The 27,854-nt window shown below is 42.6% G+C and overlaps 1 protein-coding gene across 2 annotated transcripts; it reads right to left on the reverse strand.

Annotated features, from left to right (window-relative positions):
- Positions 1 to 27,677, reverse strand: LOC127366950 (ubiquitin-conjugating enzyme E2 E2). Of its 2 annotated transcripts, none has more exons than XM_051406419.1 (6): positions 27,511 to 27,677; positions 25,743 to 25,926; positions 24,593 to 24,643; positions 9,051 to 9,183; positions 4,765 to 4,912; positions 1 to 2,705 (listed from the first exon to the last, which is right to left on the reverse strand). In XM_051406419.1, the coding sequence occupies exons 2-6, from the start codon at positions 25,916 to 25,918 to the stop codon at positions 2,608 to 2,610; spliced, it is 606 nt and encodes a 201-aa protein (XP_051262379.1). In that variant the 5' UTR covers positions 25,919 to 25,926; positions 27,511 to 27,677; the 3' UTR covers positions 1 to 2,607. The 2 variants fall into 2 exon arrangements, with proteins under 2 accessions (XP_051262379.1, XP_051262380.1); XM_051406420.1 differs by having other exon boundaries at positions 27,464 to 27,676.
- Between the last annotated feature and the right edge of the window lie 177 nt (positions 27,678 to 27,854).

The following is a 27,854-nucleotide window of genomic DNA, read 5'->3' on the forward strand; positions in this document are numbered from 1 at the left end:
TTTTAACGTATAAATCATGAGGTATTTATTCATTTATTTGTCAGGGACAGTGAAAAAAAACATTGTGACAGGTTACAGGATACAGATGTGTTGCTGATGATGATTTCTATCTACTTAAAAAGCTCATAACGTATCATCAATACCAAGAGTATTACTGTAGTATGATAAATAGGGATATTCTCATACATGTAACATGATAACAATAACAAATGACAATATTTACATCACAATCATTATACAGGTTTTGCACATGTGTATGTGTGCAGTCTTGGCAATATGTGTATGGGCTTAATACTATGGGTCCATGTGCCTACATGCATGTAGTCTTAATGAGTATGTTTATCTATCTGTGTGTATGTGTCCATGAGCTGAGTTTAGTGATTGCAGGTTTAGCTTTGTTTCCGCCAGTATTTCATTATTTCAACGCTTTCAGATCAATTTCCTGTTTTTATTCCCATTAGCAGGACATCCTTTTTACTGGAAAAGATGAATGACTGAATGTAGTTTTGCCATCCTGCAGTTGCCATTTACTGATCCTCTCGAGGATATTCTGACGGTATTTGTTTCAGGTTGTCAGGAACTGGTTGAGCTCAGACGATTTAATGTTACAGAAGTCAGACAACCAGTCGCTTTAAGAGACATCCCTCTGAATCATATAGATTAAGTCCCACAACGGCTAAGGCACAAACTGATCAATGCTGTAAACTCGTCGCCAGGTAGCCAGTTGAATTATGTTTTTGTCCAAACAGTCGCTGGCAGCAGACGGTGACGTGTTTTTAGACACAAGAAAGTGCTATTGCATTCAAAAGGTGAAAAGTGTGTGCAGAGAGTGTGAAAGTCTTCTTCAGACGCACATTGTGTGTGTGCCTCAGCATTTGCCAGCTACATTATGTGGGATATATATATGTGCAGGGTATTTGCACCTATGAGAGGCAGCAGGGTCCTTCTAATGCATGATCCAGCATACAAGCAGGGGTGGATTGATTCCTTTAGCTTTCTCCCTGTGTGTTAAACACCACTGCAGCTTCAGGGGTTTCATGATGTAGAAAAAGTCTATTTCTATCACAAATCCAGCTCCAGGGATATTTTTACAATCAGAACAGTTGTTAATTTGCACTGAACACAATGAGGGAATGTCATAAACTAAAATAATGTACAAATTGATATTTTGACATTATTATTATTATTCATATATTCTTAAGTATTATAATTTACTGTGAGGAGCATGAACGTCTTTCCAATATAAAACCACAGATGTCAACCTCATGGTGGCACTAGAGGAAACATCATAAGTTAATCATCTGTTAACGATGAATATCTGAACCAAATTTTATACATCTCCATCCGATAGTTGTTGAGATATTTCAGTGGCTCAACATCACCAAATCTATAAAAAAAAAGAATAATTACTGATTTAAATGTACTTGAACGCACATCAAAAAGCTATTTAAATACAGTAAGAAGAGTACTTCAGTTAATTTGACTTCTTTGTTCTGGAAACATGCCCTCAGAAGATCAAGCTCATTAACAAAAGACATCTGGACCACTGCCAACATACAGTCACCCAAAGGCCCGAGCCATCCTGCAGACGGAGGAATCACACCTCCTTCATTCGAGTCATAATGAGCCACACCCAGGGTGAAGCAGACATCTGATAAGAACTTTATTTTATTTGAGCTGATGTTTTCAGACTGTAAACCTTTATAATCAGGTGTGTGTGTGTGTGTGTGTGTGTGTGAGAGACATAAAAGCAGGCCTGAGCTGAGAGTTGGAGGAGGTTCACTGAACAGGTGTAAATATCCGCAGTCAAACACAAATCCCAGACAGAGCCGAGCATTTTTTTTTTTTTTTTTTTTCTCACAAGCCAACCACAGTGTGTTTTATTGGGTGCTTCAGTAATACAAGTGCACAACAAACCACTCTGCAATTGCAGAGGTGGCGGGTAGCCAGTAAATATACAAGTCCTGCCTCTTTCACAGGCAGACCTATACTTTTGTGGTCTGCCTCAAAAGCCTTTGAAAAAATACATACAGTACAAACAAAATCAGAGGAAGTTAAAAAGCATGAAGGATCCATTGACGCAAACCTTCCTGTTCCATGCAGATAACATATTGATGACAAATACAAAAAGAAAAACAACAACAAGGAAAACAAAGTAAAAAGCATATATTCTGCATGTTTTGTTCCAGGTGCCACTAAGAAAATGAGAATACATACTGTATAGCTGGAGGACAATGCGTATGATAATTATAATATTCTGTGTTTTTTTTCTCCAATACAATACTTCCAACATTCAGATATTGGAAAATAAAAATCCCAATCTACTCTTTGTATAAAAAAGAAGCTTTCAAGTCAACAAGGAACAAAAGGACATTTTTTTTTGTCTTGTTTGATTTTTTTTGTTATTTTTACACAGAAAAGGTAGATAAAATGTTGGGGCGGAAGAGGAGGAGGAAGAGGAGGAGGAAGAGGATGGTGATAGGAGGGCAGGTATACCGTTGCACTTAGTGAGTGTGCTTTGACAGACTATGGGTGAGAGCGAGAGGTAGAGAGAGGTACAGTGAAGGGCGAGGGAGGTAAAGGAGGGGCTGGTTCGCAGCGGGGAGTCTATGTGGCGTATCTCTTCGTCCATTGTTTGGCTATTCTGTCATGCTCTGTTCTGTTGGTCAGGTACTGTGTGGCGATGCTTCCCACCAGAGGGTCGGCTAGAGAGAGAGAGAGAGAGAGAGAGAGAGAGAGAGAGAGAGAGAGAGAGAGAGAGAGAGAGAGAGAGAGAGAGAGAGAGAGGATATGTAAATGACTGTTAAGTATAATCACTCGCCCCGGTGCTCAGTAATCACACACACACACACAAACATTTTGTATTTACTGTAAACAGAAACAACATTTTTATCTTCGGAGGCACAGATTATGTAAGCAATTGTGTCATATCATGAAGAACAATAACATTTCTATTGGATCAATTTGTGATTCACGCCAAGAAGCGGCGTGTTGGTTATCTATACAAATGCAGTTATTTTGCCAACATCATGTACGGATGGCCAACACTCCTCCAAATGATTGTAGTGCATCTCAGATCCCTGAAATATGAATAAAAGGCCCAATATGTCTTTTTTTAAACCATATGTAGATGATCCTGGTATTAATGGTTACATTATCTGGACAATGACTCATTCTACTGTCTTCAGATCTCAATATGCAACACTGGTTAGGTCTACAGTTGTCCGATAATAATGATATACATCTATTTTTATCTATTTTTTAACTCACATGTACCTGACTATCACTCAAATCGGCCGATAGGCAATTTTCAGGCATTAAAATCGGTATCTGGAAGGAAAAACTGGAATTGAAACATCTCTAATTAGGTCCGACGTCCATCACATTCGGAGGTGGGTGTGGCTGAGTGTGAATTTACACACTGCATGAAAAACGTACCCAGATATCCAGATACAGACTGCATGTGAATGGGGTCAAACATATTGGATGGCTGTTTGAATATCCGGCATTCAGAGTGGGTGTAACACTAATTTACACCTGGTATCAACAGGCAGTCTGTGATCTGATCTACGGCTGCACCAGACGATAAAAATAAATCCTATTGCAGACAGATACTGCGATCGATTAGTGGGAATGATCATGTTTCCATCACAATTTACATTTTAACTATTAATAACATGATGATGTGATATTTGTTTGGGTCTGTACCAAACACATCTTACATCTGGAGAAGATTTATAGACATCTCTGCTGCACTACTACTTCATTATAATGCTATTTTAATCACACATTTTACCTGCTCATATTACAATTTTGCTAATATTAGATTCAATTCACGTTGGCTGATCAACTGCAGGTTGTTAAAACTGTAAAGGAGCTCTTCCTGGGAGACAGATGGAGAATTAATTGTATTACGGTGTGGCGACCTTCAGCAGACTTTGATTGCACCGTCTCAAATTCAGCTGTATCAATAACCAGTTAATTCTGTTAAAAAGCAAAACACAACCCCTGCAGGACAAAGACTGTGTAGAGAGAGTTGTGGAAAGAGCTAAAAACTGCTATGAAATTACTATTGCAAGTTAATTACCTGTACTTGGCTGGCCTCCATTATGCGGACGTATATTATATTCGACTCAAAATTGTGAAACAGCACAAAATTGCCATCTCACATCTTGACCCAATTATTCCTTCGCCGGGTCCTGAGTTTTCTTTTACGCTCACTTTCCAGTCTTCGCTCACTCCCCTTCCACCTATTTCACTTTATTATGTCAGGCGGCGCTTTAAGAGAGTGAGCAGAATTTATCAGCAGTGTTTTATATTATAGTGCCTTACATGATGTTAGTCTTTTTATTCACTCACTGTGGAGCTCCTCACTAAGCAGCTCATTTGCTCTTTTCTCCTGTGAAAATGTGGTTTTATTATTTACTTGAGGCCACCGGCTGTGCCAACAATCTGTCAGTGTGAGACGGCCTTGGGAAACAATCAGAGTTTGAATTGGTCAAGGCTTACTTAATCCACCATTAACAGTCGGGGAAAAACACAATTTTGACAGGGTGTCAACTTGAAATTCAGCCTTGGATTAAAAAAATTAAAATAAACATTACATTCAAAAGAGGAAAAAGAAACTGAATTTGAATCTGTTAACACAGAACGACTGCTTGATGGATAAAGAAAGCTCTTAACGGCACTCAACACCTACTCACCTCACACAAAAGCCTCATAATAAATACCTGAAACAAGCATTCATTGAGGTGTTGAGCTTACCTGGGTTACAGTCTGTGAGCAGGGAGCAGATGGACAGCAGAACCTTGGAGATGGTGAGGGCGGGGCTCCAGTTGTCCTTCAGGATGTCCAGACAGATCACCCCCTGACTGTTGATGTTGCAGTGATAGATCCTCGTACGAAACGTCACCTGCAGACACAGAAAGAGTGTAGCTCAGAAAATAAGAAGTTAGGAAACAGAAAAGAACAGACAAGCTGGTGGAGTGAAGACACGTAAAGAACGTATAAGAAAAGCTGTGTATTTGTAATTACTGCTGTTTACTCATCATTTTACTGGATCTCTTAACTTAAAGAGGAGAATACTGGACTGAATGAATCATTTATATGCCTTTAAACACTCGAACTATTCCTTTAAGACGGATACAAAACGATGGATGAGGTCACGTTGAGCTGCTGTTGTCAATGGCAACGCTAACCTCTGATGTCATTTTCCATTAAAAATGACCACAAAGTCGTTGCAGTCAAAGTTAATGTGACCAAACATTGAACGGAGCATATTGACCTTCAGTAACAGACCATTGTTTCATTGTTTCAGTTTATTTTAATAAAACAATCTATTACACTGTACGACACTGCAACGGATGTATTACCACTAAATAATATTCACTCAGGGTTAAAAATGATTAGTTTCACATTTTCTTACACAGAGCTGAACAGAAACTGTACTTTAATGTGTTAACACAGTAAAATAACTTCCTTGTGTTGTTTAAAAGCCTTATTTATTGCATTTCAAGAGTGGAAATATCTCCCAGTGGAGCAAATCCCAGTTAATGCTTATAAATTACACAAATCAAGAGACACACGATATAATCAGTAAGTATAACGATTAAAAGTGATTTATTTATTAATTTGTTTGTCAAACGACATAAAAAGAAAATTCATCTGCAAGAGATCGGATTCAAAATTAATTGTTTAACTTAAAATCCACCTCCAGATTCTCAAATGTGAATATTTGATACATTTTTAAAGCAGTTAAAGTGACTATTTATAATTTATTATTTATTTAAAGTGAATGTTTTGGACACTTGGTCAGACAAAGTTATCTGAATATGTCAACTTGGGCTCTGGGGAAATGATGAATTGAAAATAACCAGCAGATTAGTCGCAGCCCTAATTCAATTCTAGTTTGACGAATGACGTCTATTTATCTCATTTATCTCATTTTATGCAGGAAATCTTTCATGTTGATCTCACAGCAGCTCCACCAGCAACTGAGGGTGTTTTTCTCACTACATAAATTCAGTAATAATCAGTAATACTAGAGCTGCACCCAATGACAGTTGTGAGTATAAATTAATCTGCGATTATTTTCCCAATTAGTACATTCATTAAAATGTATATAAATAATGAATATATCATTATTTCTTCCACAGCTTCAGTAACAGGTCATGGAAGATTAGGAACATTTGAGAATCTGGTAAATTTGGGCATTTTTGCTAAAAATAAAGACTTAATTGATAATCAGAATGGTTACTAATCATTTCAGCTGTGGTTTAGACCACGAGGAACATGCTCACAGAAGAGTTTCACTAAGAGAAAGCTGTATACAAAGAACAGCAGCAGAGTTTTGGCTTCAACCAACTTATACTTTGTCTGTGAAACCACCATCTGAACCCTAATGGCCATTTAATATCACCTTTTATAAGTGTGCTTGTGGCGTTACAGCAACTAAGAAGAATAAACAGAATAACTGGGTTTTAATTAATTCCACAACTGCTACAACACCTCAGCAGTGTGACTACGGAAAACACTGAAGACAAAAGATAGGAGTTAGGAGTTAAGAAGAGAGCCAACAATGATCTGTTAAAACCTGAAAAAGAGCACGTCAGCATCAGAAATGTGGATAACATGAGACTCGGGGAAGCCTTCAGGAGATTAAACCCTTAAAGAGAGACAATTTGCGGCACAGTCTGCCAGGTTGAGGAACTCGTTATAACTGGGAGTAATAATAGGTGAGACATAGAGGGCAGTTAAAAGTTGCTGTGGGCCTTTCACCTCCTTCTCTTTTATTCACATTAACACCGATGTATCAGCATCAGTACCGGTATAATGGCTCTGCTTGATTGCTCCACTGAGGGCCATTTAACACCATTTGTCACTGCTGCTGGATGAGCATGTGGCCACAAATATACAGTATATCTAAAAAAGGACGGTATTTTATTGCAGCTAGTGAGACATTTATTATTCAGGCTTTTTTTTTTTTGGTGGCTTTAAAACCTGCTTTTACTTCATCTAGTCAGAGAGAAACACCTCTTATAAGCAGTTCTCATGATGTTTTACTGAATCAGACTGACCAACAGAGGGCAGCATGGTGTAAAATCAAAAGCACAACAACAAACAAAACAGTTTTGTTGTCACTTTGAATGCTGGGCTCCAGCCACCCAAGAGTAAATTAATCCCTTTACTTGTCACAGTGAACAGCCCGGAACATGAGCCACAACATGTAGGCAGATGCTACCTCGAGTCATGCTGAAAACTCATCTCAAAAGCAGCCTCAACAAGCAAACAACCGACCTACGGCTGTTTATGGAGTCTGTCTCGGCTTGGATGTGAGCTTGACATCTGTTTGGAGCAGCAGGACAAACAGTGGTGTCAAGTGTCAGGACCAATCACCAACATCTGGCCCTCCTGACCCTGACCCTCCAGAGGAAACCTCTAATGAGCCTTGGCATTCCCAAAAAAAAAAAAAAAAAAAATCACACAGGGCAGGACGTTATAAATAACCAGCCCCCCTACTGCAGACACGGTGCTCCTCTCTGAACTCGAGCCAGGAGAGGAAACGTATCCACCTGGCCAACTTAGTAGTCTCTTGTTTCTGTTTTAGAGATTTTTAGAAGCGAGTCGGGTTCTGGATACAAAATTCCCAAGCCTGAGGTCTGATTGCATTCAGCGACTGAGCTCCACTGGAGCATTTCTATAGTGAGGGAGTGTATCGCAGCTACAGGCCGAAGGGTTTGGTGTGTGGGGGGGGGGTTTGGCTGCAGATCACAGTGTCGGAGGGGTAGGAGGTATTGGAGGGGGGCGGAAACACTCAAGTCCCTCTGGCAACAGAAAGCTGGGCCGGAGCCTGTGGATTTGTTTGAGTCTGCTGTCAAACACAGAGCTGGTGGTTACACAGCACAAAGGACGAGAAAGAGGGAAAAGAGGGCCGAGCGATTGCGTGGGGAGGGGTGTGCATAACACAGAGAGGAGAGAAAATCAAGGCCAAGCAAAAGGGTAATGGGGTGCGCTCGCAAAAACCAAAGGGAGATTGGCCCCGACGGTCTGCGTGTTCAATAACGACATCCACTCAACGTCCTTAAAAGTACTCTGCAGACCGAACATAAAACGAGAGGAGGAGTTCCTCAGAGGCTGAGCGCTGAACAGGTCAGGATTTGGGATGACCCAGATTTTCAACAACGATTCTTCATAAAACAAAAAGTGCAAACCAAGCTGTAAAGACGCTGCAGTACTTGTTCTCAACTACCACCACGGCACCGGGTTGATATAATGTGCTCTACTGGCTGATAATTTAGTGCTACTCAGTTTTTATCACATTACGCTGTCGTCAACATGCATAAAAGTCACACCGCATGAATCCAGCTCTACGTTCAGCGGAGGTTCCCAACCCCCCCCCAGCCTGTGGACTAGTACTGGACCACAGGATATTTGCTACTGGGCTGCAGTGAAGCAATGTGATTGGCAAAAAATAAAGACTTTATTGTCTATTATAGGCTATTTTGTGGGAATTACCTCGAGTTTAGCACAATGAGTCTGTGCAGCACTTTCCTCATCACTTCCTGACACACCCCTAAAAACAACATACTGCTCTCTCTCTCACTTTCACTCATATCAAGGCTTATTTGTGTATTGGGAAGATAATTAGAGAGATACTTGGACCTAAACGTACATGTGATCAAGCACACACACACACACAAAAAAAGACCCTGTGTTATAACTTCATCTTCCACTTTGCTGCCTTCCTGTCACACCGCGAACCCATCAATCACTCCACAAGGACATTATCGATATAAAAACAGGAGGTTGGAGCCTTATCCAGTGGATGCAGGGCCATGAGACGTGACTCCAAATGAATACTAATGTTGCTCTGCTGGTAAACAACAGTCCACATACCCGTACCCATCTGTAGGCCTCACATGTCAAATCTCTTCGCAGATCATTAAAACGACCCACATATATTCCCTCCACACTTTTCCGGGTCCTGTGCAGAAAAACTTGATACTCAAACATTCACATTGCTTCAGCAGTTACGTCTACCGGCTGCTGACCTTGGGGGGTTTGAAGGGGTAGTCGGGCGTGAAGGCGATGTCCAAGAAGAAGACGCCTCCCTCATACACGGAGCCCGGGGGTCCCAGGATGGTCGACCTCCACTCGTAGATGTTGTCTCCTTTGGGGCCAGCGCTAGAAAATTGAAACAAAAGACGTGTTAATATGTTAATCAGCACAGCGCATTAGAATAGACAGCCTGGTGTTCAAACTGCCGGCGGGCTGACAGAGATTTGGGGGGGAAAGAGCAGCTCAGGCGGTAAATGCTAGCTTCTGACAAGTTAATGATGGAGATTTGGGGAACGCCGAAGCCGTGGAGGTTTGAGGGTTTTTAGTTCAAGGCTATTTTAGTAGGATTTAGATTATCTTTCAAATTTTTTTGATTAGGAGATTAGATTACCTGCTGTTGGGAGTTGCACTGACACACACCAATGAACCAGTTTAAGAACGTGTTCAGTCAAAACTGAAGAGTAAAGGAAAGTTTTTTTTTTTTTACATAATAAGAAAAGAGATAAACAAACAGTAAGAAAATGATTTCATATTCCCGCCCAGTCTTTTTTTTTTTTTTCATGAGATGAGTATTTATGCTGAGTGGAGGCTGAAGGTCACATCTGTTGTGTAGGCCTAGTAATTAATGCCATTTCCATATTACGGGCTCCTTCCCCCACTGTTGTTTGTGGTAAGACCCTGAGCTGGCAGACAGCCAGGAAGAGACCGGGACAATGTCCAGATCACAAAGCCCGGGACAATGAACAATACCTCCAATTTCATGTAATTACCAGGGATGGTGTTTAACGCCAACCCTTAGCTGCTGGCAGATGTGCTTACAAATGCGTGTACACACACTCTCAGGGTTCGCTTCCACTCAAGGCTGCTGCATCACTGTATTACTGTTCACTTTTTATTTACACATAAGCCAATAATCTCAGACAGAGATTTTCCTGAGCAATAACCTCAAACAGCAAACCGTTAAAAGCAGCATCTGGCTCTAAGCGTGCCCTTGAAAATACATCATTCTCCATAAATAGAAATTACACATTGAACATTTCCTTCCTCTTTCAGTGTCAACACATGCAAATTTCCACTAATCTACTTTGCCACTCTTTCACTCTGCCCCTCTCTTAAGCCTTCTTTAATTAGCTAATTATGATTACTTCTTCTCTGGGGAATGACTACAAAATACTCTGTCGATAAGGACTTCACCAATCTGGACCTTTTTCTTGTGTGTAAGAGTGAAAATATAATAACAAAAGCAAAGAATGTGCAGGGATCATGATGGACACATTCAGCCCTTTGTATTTTTTGTCAACCTCATTCTAGTAAAATGCAGTAATTAATAATAATTGCGCTTGCTGTACAAAGTAGTGGTTGACCAATATGGGTTGTTTAATGGCTGATGCAGATATTTAGAGAGCAGGGCTGCCGATGGCCGATAAATAATGCCAATATCAAAACAAAGAATAGTCAGGAATTACTTATCGGCCTCGTCAGCAAAGACATCATCAATTAATCAGTCCGTCACTCGAACAAAGAACACAGCTGTCAAATAAGGTGTTAAAAGAACACATTAAACATGTTAGGGAGATTGATTTTCATGGATTTCATTTGTTTTACAAGCGACGCCACCCGTATATGACCATATAAGCTGACACTGCAGCAGTTTGTTTCTCGTCCAAACAAACTGTGTTGCACTTTGGTCAGACACAGAGAGCAATATGTGAACCAACCACAGGAAATGACTTCAAAATATGAGGATTTATAGGCACACAGAGGCAGATGTTGACATCTGATAGCCAGCAGTTACTTGTGCTTGGAAAGCCTGTCATAACAATATAAAGTGAGCGCAAACCACAGTATGAACTGGTGGTCAAATTTAGCTGTTCCTACATTCTTCTGTTGTGTTATTTAACAGAAGATAAATTAGAGAAGAGGAATTCAGTATTTCCATCGTGGAATTGGGTGAGTTTGAGGATGTCAGGTTGTCAAAACTGTTCAATACATGACCCACTTGAAGGGCTGTCTCTGACACGGGAGTTCTTCGACTAACTCATTAATCTGTCCAATTGATTCTTCAGTATTTATACTCTGCAGATCAACGCAGTCATGCAAAAGGATGCCCTTGAGATCTGGTGCCTATCAGAGCCATAGATGTGACTACTTTCCTGTAATTACTGATACCAAATCTGCATAAAAAAACAAATCAAGACTCTTTAGTTGACCAAGATCTCAGAGATTGTGTTCAGAATGACTTCAGCCCTGCGTCAAATAACCAAACAAATAAAAACATAGCCCATCAATCTGAATGCAACCAGTCCAGTGACACACTGGCGGTTCAAATGCAAATGCACCAACAAAAACCACCGAGCAAGGATGTCCGGCAAAAAAGTCCCTGGTTCAACGTATCCCTCGCGATCATTAGGACCAAAGATAAAAGAGTTGCTGCTCTGTTAACTTTCCAGAGTTTGTTCCTCTGAGTATTAGAGAGCCTTTAAATTCTTGGATCTAAACTGGACTATATTTCCCGTCTCCCCGGGACCTGAAGCAACACACCAACACAGCTCCTCATGCATTTTCAGTCTGAATTCCCAAACAGGAAAGGCAGCCTTCGGGCATGTGCTTCAATCATACAAGCACTGCAGGCAGTGACTGGGCAGGTGAGGAGGGAGGCTGGGATTTAACTCCTCTCTCAAACTCGCTTTTCTTCATTCTTTACAAAATTACTTACTTGGCACTTTCTGTACCTACCAATGAGCACCACTCTATGAATGCCTTAGAGGAAAGATAGCTCCTTATTAGAATGAGTATCGGCCCTCTCTCTGTGTGGCCACTCAGAACAACTAGAAACACTTCAGATGTGGTTGGATGACACATTGTAAGCGCAGACCCACCTTCACTTGTGAGTCTGTATAACTTTTGACTACAAGTCCTGTTTTACTTGAAGTTCAGCGATGTGAACCTGACTGATTAATAGAAACATCTTTTCACATGTGACGGATGATCGTTGTGGCCACTCTCCCGACTCTTAAGATTACTTTCTATATTTCCTGCTGTCGACAGAACCACATAGACAGCTTATTTTCCCTGATCTTGGCAATCTTCCCTTTATGAAACTTACAGCTTACATTTCTATGCTACACACACACACACTTCAGGGTAACACTTCCATTACCGCCACGCTATTCAGAAGCTTTCCCCGACGCCGCGGTGAAAGAGACAACCGACTATTCCATTTCCAAACATCGCCAATAGAAGCAGATGCTCACTTCCTTTGAGGCTGATGAGTTTGTAGCGGTGATAATAACTTAGACATGATGGAAAGATAGAGATGAGCGGGCATGGCAGAGGTCCCTCGGATCAGCAGCGAGATTGCTGTAGGGGATCTGACAACCACACAAGGGCTGTGGATAAAGGCTAAGTCAATAGCTGAATGTGCATGCCACCGCTGGCTGTTGCTCGGAGACCTCCTCCCCCCACCGGCTTGGGCGTTCCTGTGGTGCTTTGTTGCAGCTGGTTGAGGGCCAGCTCTTTCAGGATCTGACAGTCTCTCACTTGGCCATTAGTTTTGGGAGAGGTGAGCGGTGTGGCCGTCGCAAGAAGCTCAAGTTGAGTCGCGTCAGTACGCAGCGTTTGTAGCATCAGTGAGCGTTTGCATGAGCATCCAGTTCACTTGAATTAATGCAGTTAATGTCACGAGTTAAATGGCTAATGGTTCCTTGACCCTGGTTAATGCAGAATATTATGCTTAACTGGCATATTCAATTGAGTGATAATTGGGTAATCGAGGTATTATATAAACGTTAAGTGCAGCTTTAAACCAACAGACTCGTATCTTCATACGTCAGGGTCATGTCTCGTCATGCACAGCCGCAAAGTGCTCATTGGTGCTTTGAAAAATCTGTGTCAGTGAAGTCAACGAAGACATTAAAACGAACAAACCAACAATAACATAACCCCAGGACCTGAAACTGAGAGCGATAGTCAGATAAATACTACATGTCACTCATTTTTTCTCCCTCTCTCTCCATGGAAAAACAATCCTTTTCTCAAGCAGACAGATCTGCTCAGCATAAATACGTGACGTTAACTGGTGTAACAGTGCTGCTTATGGGCTTTGTTGTAGGCTGCAGTAATAAAATCTGCAGTGCACGGTCAGCCAAATGCCTTGATTCAGTGAGTATTTAGGTCATTTGTTTCAAGAGTCTGGGATACATTAGGGTGCGGGTGTCCGTGAGAATCTTGCCACTGCCCTGTCCTCTGAGATTACACTCATGTAAGAACGCACTCTGACAGCTGGGCTGCTTCCTCCGCAACAGAGCACCAAAATAGTGTTTAAACACAGATTTACACTGCTCTCTTTCTTTGAGGTTTGTCCTTTCTTCCCCCCTCCTCCCCTCCCACCCTTACAGTTCATCTTTTTTTTGCAGTTGTTCTTATTTTCAATAGAAACAACAGTTCAGATTCTTCACTAAATGTCAACATCAGTTTCCATCGTCAGCATGATTCGGGCATAAAATAGCGTTTGTGGTACCTATGAGAGAGTGAGAGAGAGCGCGAGTAATTGCAGCTAACACTGACCTTGTTAAGTGCTTCACCCCAACAAAGACTCATCAGTGCACACAAGGCTGAGGAAGATTGGACACTATGAAAGCCAGCACACGGGCAGTTTTCCAGAGGAGGAGGATTAAGAAACAGTTCCTTCGTAGAATATAAAAGGAGCACTTCACCACAGACCTACTTCGTCATTTTTACCTTTCATTCTCAGTTCCTGAAAACTGTCCAAGCTGTGCCCCATAATCACAGACAGTAGTAATAATTTCCATATATATTGAATGACCTTTCCTGCCCCTGATACAGTGTAGTATGTGGAACCAGGGTGTCTTTTGCCAATTTAATCATCCACATTGCCATATTCATTGGCAGGGCAATCTGCAAATAGGTGCCAATGCCAAAAGATAACCTTTATCTTGCAGCATGAGAGCTGGGCTAATCTCCAAGAAATCGCTAACCTATCTTGTCACCCAGAGCCAATTCCCACAGACATCAGGGCTCAGGTTAAGTTGCTGAAAGAGATGTAGTCCCGAGATAGGCCTGTGCCACTCACAGGTGGATTCCTAAGGCGAAGCAAATTCATCTACTCTGATCATATTTACAGGGGGGGGATCAAAGGATTTCTTTAAGAGGAAACTTATCTTAGATATTTAAACTGATTTTTATTTTGAGAATTCAGCACTTCCAGTGACAAACCAGAGGGTCTAAGGATAGAGGGTGTTGAATGTCAGACTGTAAAGCCCCCCTGAGGCAAATTGTGATTTTGGGCTATATAAATAAAATCTAAACCAGCCAGAATAAACTTCTTACATTAAAGACAAGAGCTACAAGCAACCACTATTATAGAACGTAATAGTCAAACCACAGAACAACCTAAAAACACTGCAATAGAGTAGCAATAGAGACAGTTAACGAGACAATATACAGTTGCCTGCCCCACTGTCAAATAACACAGCTCTAAAGAGGCTTCAAAGACTAATCTTGCCTCTCTGGTTACCTGCTATTGTGCCAGACTGTATGCACTGAAAAACTGTCAATTCCCAGTTTGATTCAAGAACACGCAGGAGGACGTTCATTGTCTAAATCAAACTGTGTAACTCACAGACGTGTGAGAGTTTCTGGTGCCGTTGAGTAATTGTGAAATTTCTGGCCGCGTAACCACAAAGTGAAAATAGTGTACAATGACGTCCTCCGCCTCTTTTTCTCAGAAAAACGTCAAGAGAAACATGTTTTTTTTCCACCTTTTGCAGCTGATACAGATATTGATTTCACAAGAATGTTTGGGAGAAATCAGTTCCTATGACGAATATCTCCACAGACGGCTGTAACAGATGGACCCAGTCGAGTATTTATGTCATATTTCGGGCGAAAAATACGAGTGAGCATACTGAGCGTGTGGATGGACGGTGGCTGAAGGAGCGGTATGAAAAGTTTCTATGGGCCTCTTTTAAACCACCGTAAAAAAAACTGGTCCCTGTAGGAGCCCACTGTAACCGGCATGAATCCAAGCTGACAGTGAAAGGAGAAACCTCACACTTTTTACAGCCACATTTAAAGCTCTTTTAAAAAGGGGGTTGAGAGTGTTTGATACTCTAAAGATTACATTTAAAAAGAGGTAAGAAAGGAAAAAAAACATGCAATCGTAATCATCAAACATGTGCCTGTGTGGGGTGAAAACACAGCGATACACCAGGCACAAAAACCAGCCTGTCACACAGCGAGCTGTTTACGGTAGCAGGTAAATAGCTGTCTGAGCCAAGACCTGCACCAAGGGGCTGATAAATAAAACAGTGAAGTAAACCAGTAATTGAATGTGAATCAGTGTGTTTTGGAGCTTGTGAAAACCGCCATGCACAAATAAAGCCATTATCTGCATTATTCGCCATTCAAGTTCGTTCCCCGCAGGTTTTTTTTTCCCTAATGGCATCGTCATTCAGTTAAGATCTTCTTTTCTATCAGTGTGGCTGCTGCGGTTATCAGAAGAGGAACTTTAATGAAGCAATCTCCCCCCCCCCCCCCGACCGTGAAAAAGCCCCAAGACCAATTACTGTGCAGCTCAACGGCCGAGGTGACACCTCCTTCCTCTGTTCTCTTGTCTTTATTGTCTCAAATGACATGGTTTGTTTTTTAATCAAGCCTTTTATTGTTCATCTGCACAATGAATACTGCAATTACTGACCGGACGGTTTATCCAGCTACAGGGGAAATGGTTGAGTAGGTGGTTGCATGCTTTCCAAGTCAAATGGAATAACACAATTTTATTCCCACAGGAGGGCAACCTCGCATGCTGGGTTGAATCAATCTAAAGAGCAGTCAGTATTGAACTGAGGAAGTATACTGAGAGAGAGAGAGAGAGAGAGAGAGGGTTTGAAGAACTGGCCTTTCAGTCAGGAAGTTTGTCCTCACTGGGGTTTAGAGTCATGTTAAGAAAGCTGTAAATAGAGCAGGGGATCTGTTTATTATCCTCAGCCTTCCTTTTTAATTCAGCGAGATACTTCTGAGGTAAAACAGAGATTTTGGTGCGGTAAGCATTTTTTGTTTTTTATTCCCCGCATCTGAGCTGCTGCATCCACCCCAGCATCTGATGCAGTGCAAATGTTTGCCTCTGGCTAAAAATGAATAATGCAGAGTATAATTACCATAATACACAGGGTATGCATAAAGGAAACTGTACAACATCATGAGTCATAAAAATATCACTTAGCCAACAAAGCATTGCTGTGTACCCAAGGTGAAGGATGACACAACAGCTAATAGTAATAAAAAAACAACACAACAACTCTAGTTTTATAAACGAGGACTTTGTGACCCTCAAAACTAAAGTTGTGCAATTTGGCAGAAAATAAAAAAACATTTGAGGAACAAACACATTGTCTGAGATATTAATCATAAGTGATGTGGACAAGAAGCTTTTGCTAAATCATTTCTGCAAGTACATGAAAGTAGAACTGATGTGTGCGTGCATGTGTGTGTGTGTGTGTGTTGTGTGTGTGTGTGTGTGTGTGTGTGTGTGTGTGTGTGTGTGTGTGTGTGTGTGTGTGTGTGAGGAGGGGTAATTATAAACATTTGCTTTGCTTGAATAAAACAAGTTAGAATATGTGCTGACGTGCGAAACCGTTTGCAGGCCAGGGATTCACAGGAACACGGCTTGAGGAAAGGAAACCGCCTAAAAAACAGATCTGCCTCCGAGACAAAACTGCAGCCTCTTGCAATTTATGAACTAAATTAGTCAAGAGTATGATGTTAATATTTTTTCATTTCACAGCCCTGCACCAAAAAGTCCATTCAGTCATAATTAGAGACAGTCTCTTCAGCCTCCCTGCTCCCCCTCCACAAAAGCACTCTGAGCAGCCATTTGGCCCTGTGGCTGAGGGAATGGACTTATTACCAAAAGGTCAGTGATCAGGACAAGCTGAGCTGCCCAGATCTGCTGCGGAGCCCTTATACTCCGTTGGTCTACTCCCCTGACACCATATTAAACGCCAGGTTTCACAGGTAGAGAAATGTGACAAGACTTTAAAGCTGCACGTTAAAACAAATCAGCACAGAACAAAAAAAAAGGAAAAAAGAAGGACACTCCTTTGGGATATTCACTGGTAATTACTCATTTCGCAATTTACAACAAAACGTTAAGAGTGTTAACATTTCATCCCGCAGACCGCAAAGATGTCATCAAGACACTTTAAATCTTCTTGGCAGTGGCTACGGTTTGTGACTTCAAGGGGAATCTATTAGGGTTTTGAGATCTCAGTCGTAATGGGGTAATGGGATCTCGGAGCGATTGTTTACTTCAGAGTCACCGTATTTGTTCGCTCGCCAAAAAGATTCTTGTTTGCTTTTATGTCAGCCTCAGATTACCATTCAGTCATTCTCAATGACCTAAAACTGCTTCTGTGGAACTGGCGGTGAAATGGCAACACTCCCGCCACAAAATGTCCACACGCCGTTCTTCATCCCCCCCCCCACACACACACAAACACACAAACCCATTAATAACACTGTGGACAAATGTTTGTAAGAAAACTACCTCACAAATGAGGACATTGAGAATTCAATGACACACATGAATCAAGGCAGGCCGTGTTCACTGTCAAACAAGTGCCGCAGTGGAAAACATTAAGGATAAATTAAACTCAGGCCGGCGTCAGAGGGAGAACATATGTTACCGACCTTCTATAGGAGCAAATTTATTTCATTTCCACTCGAAAACTTTGTGTGAGGGGAGATAACGATGAGGACAGATTGGGCTTTCTTTCGCTCAAGAAGAAAATTATTTTCAACAGATGTTTCATAGGTGCACAAGGAGAATGGTGGCCATAACAAATCAGCCTGGCACCGTCCATCTGTAGGCTGTAACATCCTTCTGCTCTGCTGCCAGCCCTGAGACATCTTTATTTATCTTCAGATAAGACTGTTCTCCCAAGATAGCATATTTCTCCCTGCTTAGTTTATTTCGAGGGCACTTTCGTGTATCTAAGCTATAATATATTTACTGTAACTGTAATAAACAGTTTGAAGCACTAAAAGTCTTTTCCATTGCTGCACACTAAGGACCTTTCAGAAGATGTGGTGCTGTCCCACCCAATTTGTATGCTCAACAAACCATCTTTCACTCTTTTAGTGTTCATTTTTATGGCAGCAAACAAAGGCTAAATGAATCCGAAACTTACAAGATAACTTACTTTACTGAGACTTGTGGAGTCACTTCTGAACACTTGTTACTTTCAGAACCATCAGCCTGAATTTATGCATTTTAATTTTGAATTTTCTTTGACATTTCCAGTAGGTAAATATATATAAAAATATGATTCAGGTAGAAAAACAGGCTTGTCAACAACTCTCTAGTTCAAGCTTCTCCGTTGTGAGTATTTTCTGCTTTTCTCTGTTTTATATAGTCTTCTAAATATCTTTGGGTTTCAGACAAAACAAGACATTTGATATCTTAACTCAGAACTCTGGGAAATAGAAATGATAATTTTTCACTATGTATCCAGTAGTGGTTCGTTAGGTAATTAGGTATTCGGTTGCTTTCTTCTCGTAGCCTTTCTTTGCTTCTTTATTTCACAAACATTGCGTTTTACCCAAACCTCCTCATTAGTCTCTGACCCTGCCTATCAAACATCTCCAATAATTATTTATTCTGCTTGGTCAACAAAGTGATTTTTCATTCTGAAGCGTTGCCTTCATGAAGGTTCTTAAGATGTTTGCAGTCGATGGACAAAACCTTCCCTGAAAGGTCAGGAACATGGCAGTGTCAGACAGACGGGTGGCTGTAATGCATCAATATTAAAAAGACGGTGATCATGGAACACCACATCGATTAGGGCTGATTCATCCAAGGTCAAATGCAGCTGTCATCCAAAAGCATTCGCTTGTTTCACTCGCTTCAAATTGACATTTTGCTAAAGATCCTACCCACGATAATTCCTTGAAGTTGCACAATACAGTGATCAACTCCAACACCCAGGAGGTATTCCTGCAGCTCACCCCTCCCTCCGTCCCTCCCTGCCTCCGTTCCTGCATGCCTCCGCCCCCTTCATGAATATTGATAACCCTCCCTGCTGTGCTTAATGGTAACGCTGTGAAAAATGATGCTGGGTGTGTCGCTCGCACATAATTCCCCAGGGGCATGGCACAAAACTAATACGCGGCTTTCACAGACATGAAGATGATCCCATCAGCGAGGAGAGAATTAGAGGTCAGAACCTACAATAAAGACAGCCTCATTTCTTGGTGAGACTTGATGGTGATGGAGATACATATTCATGTCAGGGCTGCAAGCCAGCGAGCATGCGATGCAGTGACCAGCTGTGTGTGTTTTGTGAAAAAAGCCCCGTTTCCCCGCAGCTTGCATGAGGTCATCAGGGAGTGACAGCTCTGTTTTGGGCATCAGGGGGGCATTACCTCACACCAGGAAAATTCAGGGAGCAAAGAGCAACCATACATTACAGCTGCACTGAAGGGGGAATGACATTCAAGGCCGTCAGCTGAGAGACGAATAATCTGTTACTTTGATACAAACTAAGAATTAACAGTTTGCTAAATCCCTCCCACAAGCAGTGATTGGCCAATCATAGCTCAGCAACCATAAATAGGAGTGCCAGGCTTTGGATTCTTGCCACATGCTGAAACTGTGTGCGAGGAGCTTGGAGTAATACGTAGCGATACTACAGCGATACAAAGAGTTTGGAGGGTGGCGCCCCACGTTTTTGTATTCCTCCAAAAACAAAAATATAAGAGCAAAAGTGTGAGATCACCTGGTAGAACTGGTAGCACCACGTACCAAAGCTGAGTCCCTCCTGCAGCAGCACAGATTTGAGTCTGACCTGTGGACCTTTGTAGCCTGTCATTCCCTTTCTCTCTCCCCCCCTTTCCTGTCACTCTACAGCTGTCACTATCAATGAAAGACAATACATGTCTCTCTTCTCTCTCTCTAAAAATATATATATATGAAATACAAGAACATCTACATGGATCATGAATGCTTCACGACCTGTTTGGTTTCAGTCCTCGAGCACTTTGATTATTGTTTTAAAAAGAGTCGGAGAGCTGGAGACATTAAAGGACAGTTAGTAGGGATGGGAATTGATAAGATCTTATTGAATATGAATTCTTAAACAGTTTTCTGTGTGGAAAAACTAAAGTCTGCGCAGGTTTTCAGCGTCAGTGCAACTGTTTTGTTACCTCTGAGTCTGAACACTGTGGAGAAGAAGAATACAGTTACAGTAGTTCGAGTCTCTTTGTGAAATGAAGCCACGCTTTGGATCGTTTCTTCCTCGAGAGACACAAGTTTGACATTATTGTTTTGCAATGCTGACAGTAACAAAAGGAACTGATGAGCTCGGTGGTATACGGTTCTCAACTGGACGGAGTTTTAAATCGACTACAGCTGCCAAAATCTACCATTTAAAGTAATTTCAGCAAAAATCAACAGTTGCCAGATAGAAACAGGAGCTGCTTTTGTTTATAATCAAGATTCTATTGTTTCAAACTCATTATCAGTGTAAACTGCTTTGTGCTGTGAGAGGCTGAATAATTCACAAGCATTAAACTGTAACTAAGGGGGGTGGAGCTTAGTGAACATTCAGTTGACTTCAATAAAAAGAATCCATTTCTGTGTATTTATACACCATTCAAGTGAGCTCGGTTTCTAAAGTTCAAAGCACTACAGGAGCAATTCTGCGACTACGTTTTCTAAATTACTTTTTTGCTGTATCAACTCTCCCTCAACCTTATCTACCTCCACTTCGGTTAGTGGTTTCTTTCAGTTCCCAGAATGCCTCATGACAACCTGACAGAGGCGGGGAGTGAACCTGGGTGCAGCTGCGTTGCATTAAATCTATTTGAGCTGTCTCAGAATGAGAAATGGGTATCTCTGCCTCTTCTGCAACGGATTATTCTGCTGTGATTGCTGAACGTCGCCGTACAATAGCAGCTCGAAAAGACTGCATCTTTGAATCTGGATTTGTTGACACCAAAATCTGACATTTACTATTATATTTGAGGCAGCTGAACATTGTTCCGCTATCACTCCGCTGTAGCTGCAATGAAAGTATCTTTCTGGCCATCTGTGAGAAGAAGATAAACACATCAAACAGCGGTGGTCCACAACGGCAAGGTACACCACCAGTAGCTGTTATTCTAAGTGCCAAAGTGTCTTTTGGGTTTCTGCTTGAAATGTTTGCGTCGGTGGCTCAACATTACAAGTAAGGAATAGTAACAGACGCGGCACCGCAACAACAAATTCAGCTAAAACTATTTGTGTGATACAGCAGCGATGCAAAATGCACAGACTGGAAGTGATAGGAGAAGAGTATTTTTATGACAGGAACATATTTGGATGTGGGAGAGATGGAATGTGATTCAGGCGGGACTGTGAGATAAAGCAGAATGATTCTTTCAGTTTTTAAGAATTACCACATTGTTCCTGCGGTCTATGGGAAGACAACAAATTCAGCTCCAGCAAAAACGTAATATAATGTCAGGAAGAGGTGAAACAATAGTTTTTCTAATCATTTAAGTTAAGGGTGCTCTGGTTAGGATATATGGGACCGATCACCGATCGGTGGAAGCTGTATTGACCGATACTGATCACTGGAAAATGCAAACGAGTTGCTGGCCGTTAATACACCACGAGGCCTGCACGTCAATCTACATATGGGACTGAATATAACTTTCCAGAGAGCGAATAGTGGCTGATAACAATCGGTGGCCGATCAATCAGAGCACCCCAAGTCATTTAATCTAGCAAAAATGCCAGATAATCATTGCAGGTTCTCAGGAGAAAGAGAGAGAGAGGAGTCTCTGCTTTTGTGCGTTTTAAATCATTGTAAATTGCACCCAAAAAAGACGACCTCAGTCACCTTATATTCTATCTACAGAGCGGCGCAAACACTTTCACATCATGACGACATGAATTCAGATCTTTATGGCCTTGGAAATTCAGTAACAGCAGTAAGTCTGTCATGTTTCTATTTAAGCGAATCTAATTAAAGTTTTATTCCCACTAAGATTATTGCAATGTTTGTGCAACTTGCAGGCAGCAAAAACACTATTCCTTTCAGATTCATTTGCAACAATAGGTGTAAAAGCACAAGCTGCCTGTACAATAGACTTCAAGTGTATGACAGTGAGAATAATTGCCATGTCAAATCCTCTTGGGCTTCAACGTGTTCCTGTTTCGTTTGATGCATGACAACTGCCAAGGTGACAAGCGAGCTGTCACAATGCCGAGAGAGTGAGATGAAGCTTGGAGACGAATTTAAATACTTGTTTGCATTTTCCAAGTAGTGACATAGCACTAAAAGTATGACAGTCTCGTTCACAGAGTATGGAAATTGATTTTTTCTAACCAACTTAGGCATTAATATTAGACTCTTTATAGTCACAGAAAGCCTGGAAACATTAGAAAGTGTGTGATTTATCTACACAGACGGTTTTATTGTAACAACAGTTTGTGGAATTCATCGCAGCTGAGGGTTAACACGGTAACCTCAGATGGATGCTGGAAGAAAAGACGTGGGCGTTTTATTAGGCTTATCAAATGGGCACCTCCTGCCACAGATGTTTCACCAAATTAGATCCTCAACACTTCCAGGGGCTTTACATGGTAAATTCTGGCTCTTAGCACACATCTACAGTGAAAGGCACTAAAGCAGAGCTCTCCATTTTGCAGAGAGAAAACGCAGCGTGATGCCTTCCACAGCCCTGAAGGCGACACCAAAGAGATTCAAGAGAGGTGATACGAAGGAGACTGCAGATTTCAACTACACGATGAGGGCGGCAAATTCTCTCCGACCAGGACAAAGCGGCGAGGGAGTCCGAAAGGAGGGGGGGGGGGGTTGCCCCTCAGCTGAGAAACAGATGAGATGACATACATCAACCGGCCCCTCAGCGCGGCGTTTTTGTTGAATGTGCCGAAGTGAATCTCTTTAACACAACTCTCTGTCTGCCTCCTTAAGGGGGCCAACAGTCTGTGACTCCATTTGTCGCGGCGGAATGAAATGAATAACCTTTCAGGCTAACCTGGCCGGGAGCGAGGAGCGTGTGGCATACAAATGACGCCACTGGCTCCACCGTGTGCACTCATTCATGCGAGAATGTAAATGGCGTTTGTGATCGTTTGCATGAGAAATTTGGTGTTTTGATGCATCCGGGACCCCCCCCCACACGCCAACGTCCCCCCGCCGTCATTGTTAACAAAAGGCTAATATATTTGGGTGCATCACAGAAAACACATTAGATATTGATATCATTTTGAGTGTACAAAAAGGGAACACACACACACACACACACACACACACAGAGAAAAGGATTATCTTGAAGAAGCTTAATTGTTTCCCAGGCAACTAGTTCCCCCACTAAGACGGCGACTGTGAAATTTCCGCTAGCGATTATTTTACTTTCAAATGACTTACTCGTGTCCTCCAGCTAAATCCTTCATGTGAGCCAACCTAGTTTTTTTTTGGTGGAGGTAGGAGGAGGGGTGGTGGTGGTGGTGGTGGTATTGGGGGGGGTTGAAATAGATTAGAGTCCTCGAGGAAAACAACATCTCTTTTAGCCTCCAGTACAATAACAAAACTGGGCTGTGAGCTGAAATGAAAAGGTTAGCTCAATGTTTATCGTTAATGATGGTGGGGTTCTGATGAGACCCAGCAGGGGTGATTAATTCACGCAATAAACAAGCCCGTCTAGGGCGTAGTAATTCCAAATCGCCAGATGAGTCATACAAAGCAGTTTTCCTTAATCATTTTAAGCAGGTGCCTATGAGCGAATATTGCCAATCCAAAAACAGTCCGAGAACATCAGCATCTCCCACAAGTGTCCTCAATCTTGTGAGGACCAGCTTTCATTCTCTTTCCTAATTTGCAGTGGAGTGCTGATTCAGGGAGTAATCATTGCGCCGTAATAAACAGAGCCATAATCAGTGTCACTTAAGTTAATAAAAGCTGGCTCCTGCACGGCATCCCAAAGGCATGCCCTTTGTCACGTCAAGAGAGACCAATGCACATGTGGTTTGCCACTCGCTCGTGACCGTATCTCTTCCTCAAAAGGGCTGAGAGCCGCGGCAGCAGCACACAATAACCATTGTCTGTAGTAAATCCCCAGCAGAGCGAGCAGAGAAGGGGGGAACCACACGAGAATCAAAACAGGTTTTAAAGTCACACTGCCGCTCGTTCTCCACCATTTCAGTGGAACCGTAATACTGTGTTTTCATCAGAGGTTGCAGCATTGCATTAATGCAGCAACAACAATGCCAGCATGGGCTACAGTCGCTCTAATTCACCTGAGATTACCATCTCAAACAAAGCACAAACAACAGCTTTATGGGAAACGGAGACAAAAGCGAGTGCATTGCAGCGTGGCCTTTTCTTTCTTAAGAGACAAGGAGCCTTGAAAAGAAGCACATTTCTGCCGTCTGGATCCATTACAGCTTGAGCATGCAGGATGATGAATCATTAGAGGAACGCTTTGACAAGATAACATCTCTTCTTACCTGCAGTTTGGAGGTGGGTCTAGTGTTATTTCTGCGAGCTCTTTGTGAATCCTGCAAGAGAAAGATTTTATTGTTAAAAATCAATATCAGGGAAGGTGGAAAACGGGCAACTCTGAGTCTGCAAAGTGTTTTCCAGCTCGTGATGAGGTAAATGTTGCTTTTAATCACACCTTCAACCACGTGGACCTACAGCTATTAACAACACGCCGACACAGCTGCCGAGAGCGTCTCGTATTATTCCAAATATCACCACGCCGGCTGTAAACGGTGTCACAGCTTCATTTATGAGAGGCTGTAAATTAAGAACTCGGTTCATCACTCCAGCTTAAACATAATATAAATAAACAACAAACAAACAAAATGAAAAAGGACGACGAGGATACACACAACTGCTTTTGAGAATCTTTCTGATAACCCTGAAGAAAAATGATGATTCAGACTGTGAAGGGCGACTGAGTGCAAACTGCTGCGGCTGCTAAACTCACGTTAACATAAACACCAAAGTGCTTCAGACGACAGTGAGGCCTCTCCATGTTGTTGTGCAGAAGGCCCCCACTCACTCACTCACTCACTCACACAGAGAGAGACTGTGTTTTTAAGTGAAGCATACACACACACACACACACACAAGAGAGATGATCATAACATCAGTGGCTGTTATAAAAAGACTCAGCAGCCTCAGCCAACCCTTTTCCTCACGCGGTTGCATAATTCTGTCATCGCCTGTCTTTTCTTTTCTTCTTTTTTGGGAGGAGTAAGTGCTAAGACTGGTAGAGGTAAGTGTCGGTGGTGATGCTGGCGGTGTTGGGAGAGGGAGACACGAGCGCTGCAGAGCATGAGGCAAAATCTACTTTAAAACAAACAGGCTGGAAGGGGAATATCTCTTTTTCAAAATGACACTCGAGTGCTGAGCCGCATGAGTTACCACCTTTTCTGTTGGTTCGGTGTCACAGTGAATAGCGTGAATGTTTGAAATGACAATGCCTGTGGGACTATAGTCTTTTTATATAACTTCACACCCCCGGGGGTGATGGGTGTGGGGGGAGGCTGCGAGAAGGGAGAGGACTGTAAGTTTAACAAAACAACCCCTTGTGTAAATGTTGCTCTCCAGTGGCGGATCCTAGCTCTCTTTTTTTTTTCTTTTTCTTACCTCTTGGCACTAGTTGAAAGTTTAGCAGCGGTTTTACTCGAGATCTTGGTCTCCTTCTTTTTGGGCTGTGCTTGCTCTCGCTCCTGTTCAGGTGGTACCGACTCCCTTTGTTCAATGTCCGAGCTTCCCCCGCTGGTGCTGGGGCTGTCGTCCGGTCTCTGCACTTCGTTGGACATCGTGGGCCCTGAGGGGAAAAAAAACTACAACCACACGGACGAAGTAGAGTGAGCAAGTTTCCACATCGTGGGGGTTGGAGCGGCGTTTAAAGACGATATATAAAGTCAAGTTGCATGCCGGTGTCGTCCGTTTGGAGGAAGCCACAGTAAGATGGGTTTAATTTAATCGATGTGCAGCTGGATGCAAAGTGTGAGCCGATTAAAAGACTTTTGTGAACGCTTACAGTGCTGTGGATCCGATGTACAGGGCCCTTGTTAGAGAGAATATAATAAGCCTTTTCACCTAATGATCTACACAGTAAGAATTGTTAGTGAGACTTTTACTGGCCCCCCAGATTCACAGAAACAAGGCTGCCTCGTGTCGTCGCTCTTCTTTAAATAAATAACTGGATTATAATGTGGTTTTTGGGGGCTCGGCGATGTGACTTCTCGTTAGTGCCAGAGACCATCCAGTTCTGTTTAACATTAGTTTCTTCACAGACGACAAAGACGAGGCTAAAATATACACGTTGCAGCTGAAATGGGATTTTTTTTTTTAGAGCTGATCTGATTGGTAGAAGAATAATTAATCCAGATATGCAAACAGCAGAGGCTCATAAAAGGTAGAAATATGTGACAAAACAGCATTATAACGACACATTGGAGCTCTGAAGAGATGCTGTTCCTAAAAAAATGTAATCTGTGATGCAAGAATGACACAAATTGTGAATCATATCGCATAAAAAGATGTTTTTTCCCCCCTCTCCACCATATCGTGCAGCCCTGTTTGATCTGATATAAGAAGTTAATCAAAAGGATGAAGTGAAGTGGCGGATAGCTCGGCTTACTCCCCCCGGGGGCGTTTCACGGTGATGATAGACAGAAATGTGCCCGGTTCAACAGCCAGGGTCGATGCGAAGACATTATAGTCCCCCCCCCCCAAAAAAAATACCACCAGACACAAGTTAAGATGTGTGTGTGCGTTATCAGGTCCAACCGGGTAGGTCAACGTTTGTGTGGATGCAAACACACAATAGGGGTCGACTGTGTGTGGAGGGAGGGAGGTAAAGAGGGAGGAGGGGGGGGGAGAGCTGAAACCGAGCGATCATAAACATTATTAGGAGCCATCTAACGTTACAAGGCCGAGGAGGAGGAGGCGCAAAGTAGGGTGCGGGGGGGGGTTAAAGAAAAGAGGAAAAGCAGAACAGGGCCTCGGTGTTTAAAAGTCAATGAAAATACGCAGAGAAGAAGGCGTTTCTGCCGGACTCGTCCTCAGCAACGGACGGCTGATGGAGGACGGAGAGCGGGCAGGGCCAGCGGAGGAGCAGCGGTGGTGGTGGTGGAGGAGGAGGAGGAGGAGGCGGGGGGGGGGAGGAAGAAATGTGCGGATCCAAGCTCGAGTGTCCACATTACGCGTTGGAGAGCAGTGACCCTGGCTCGGCACAAAGGAGGCTCGTCCCACACATCCACCTCCACCACCACCACCCCCTCTCTCTTTTCCTCCTCCTCCTCCTCCTCCTTCTTCCTCACTGGAAAACGACACTTTTCACGGGACATTTTACTTACTTTTCGCGTATCTACGAGCGGCGGCGGACGGCGTGTGTCGATATTACCTGGCGGCTTGCCGTCGATGCTGCAATTCCGCGTCGTAATCCCCAAAGGTACCGAAAAAAGTATATCCTCACACGGCTCGCCTGCTCGCTCCCGTGTCCCAGCTATTTAACTGGAGGTAGCAGCAGCAGAAAAGCGATTACAGAAAACTGAGGCAGCCCGGACCGCCTCCACGCGCGCTCCCGAGCCTGCGCGCACCGCTCGCGCACGTGGGCTGCATTGGTAGCCCGCGCGAGGCCACCGTCTGTAGGCTGATTAATTAATTAATTAATTAATTAGGTAAAATGCTGAAAGATAAAAAGAAAGAGAGTGTTTGTGCTGTTACATGAACGTGGATTATAACTGT

This window comes from Dicentrarchus labrax, unplaced genomic scaffold (assembly GCF_905237075.1).
Source record: "Dicentrarchus labrax unplaced genomic scaffold, dlabrax2021, whole genome shotgun sequence".
Lineage (NCBI taxonomy): Eukaryota > Metazoa > Chordata > Actinopteri > Moronidae > Dicentrarchus > Dicentrarchus labrax.

Bases quoted from the DNA above. Each gene is read 5' to 3' on its own strand.
- LOC127366950 (XM_051406419.1), bottom strand. From the start codon at position 25,918: ATGTCCAACGAAGTGCAGAGACCGGACGACAGCCCCAGCACCAGCGGG. The intron at 24,644-25,742 runs GTAAGAAAAAGA...TTTCTCTTGCAG, and splicing joins CTTTCAACTAGTGCCAAGAG to GATTCACAAAGAGCTCGCAG. The intron at 2,706-4,764 runs GTAAGCTCAACA...CTCTCTCTCTAG, and splicing joins GCTCACAGACTGTAACCCAG to CCGACCCTCTGGTGGGAAGC.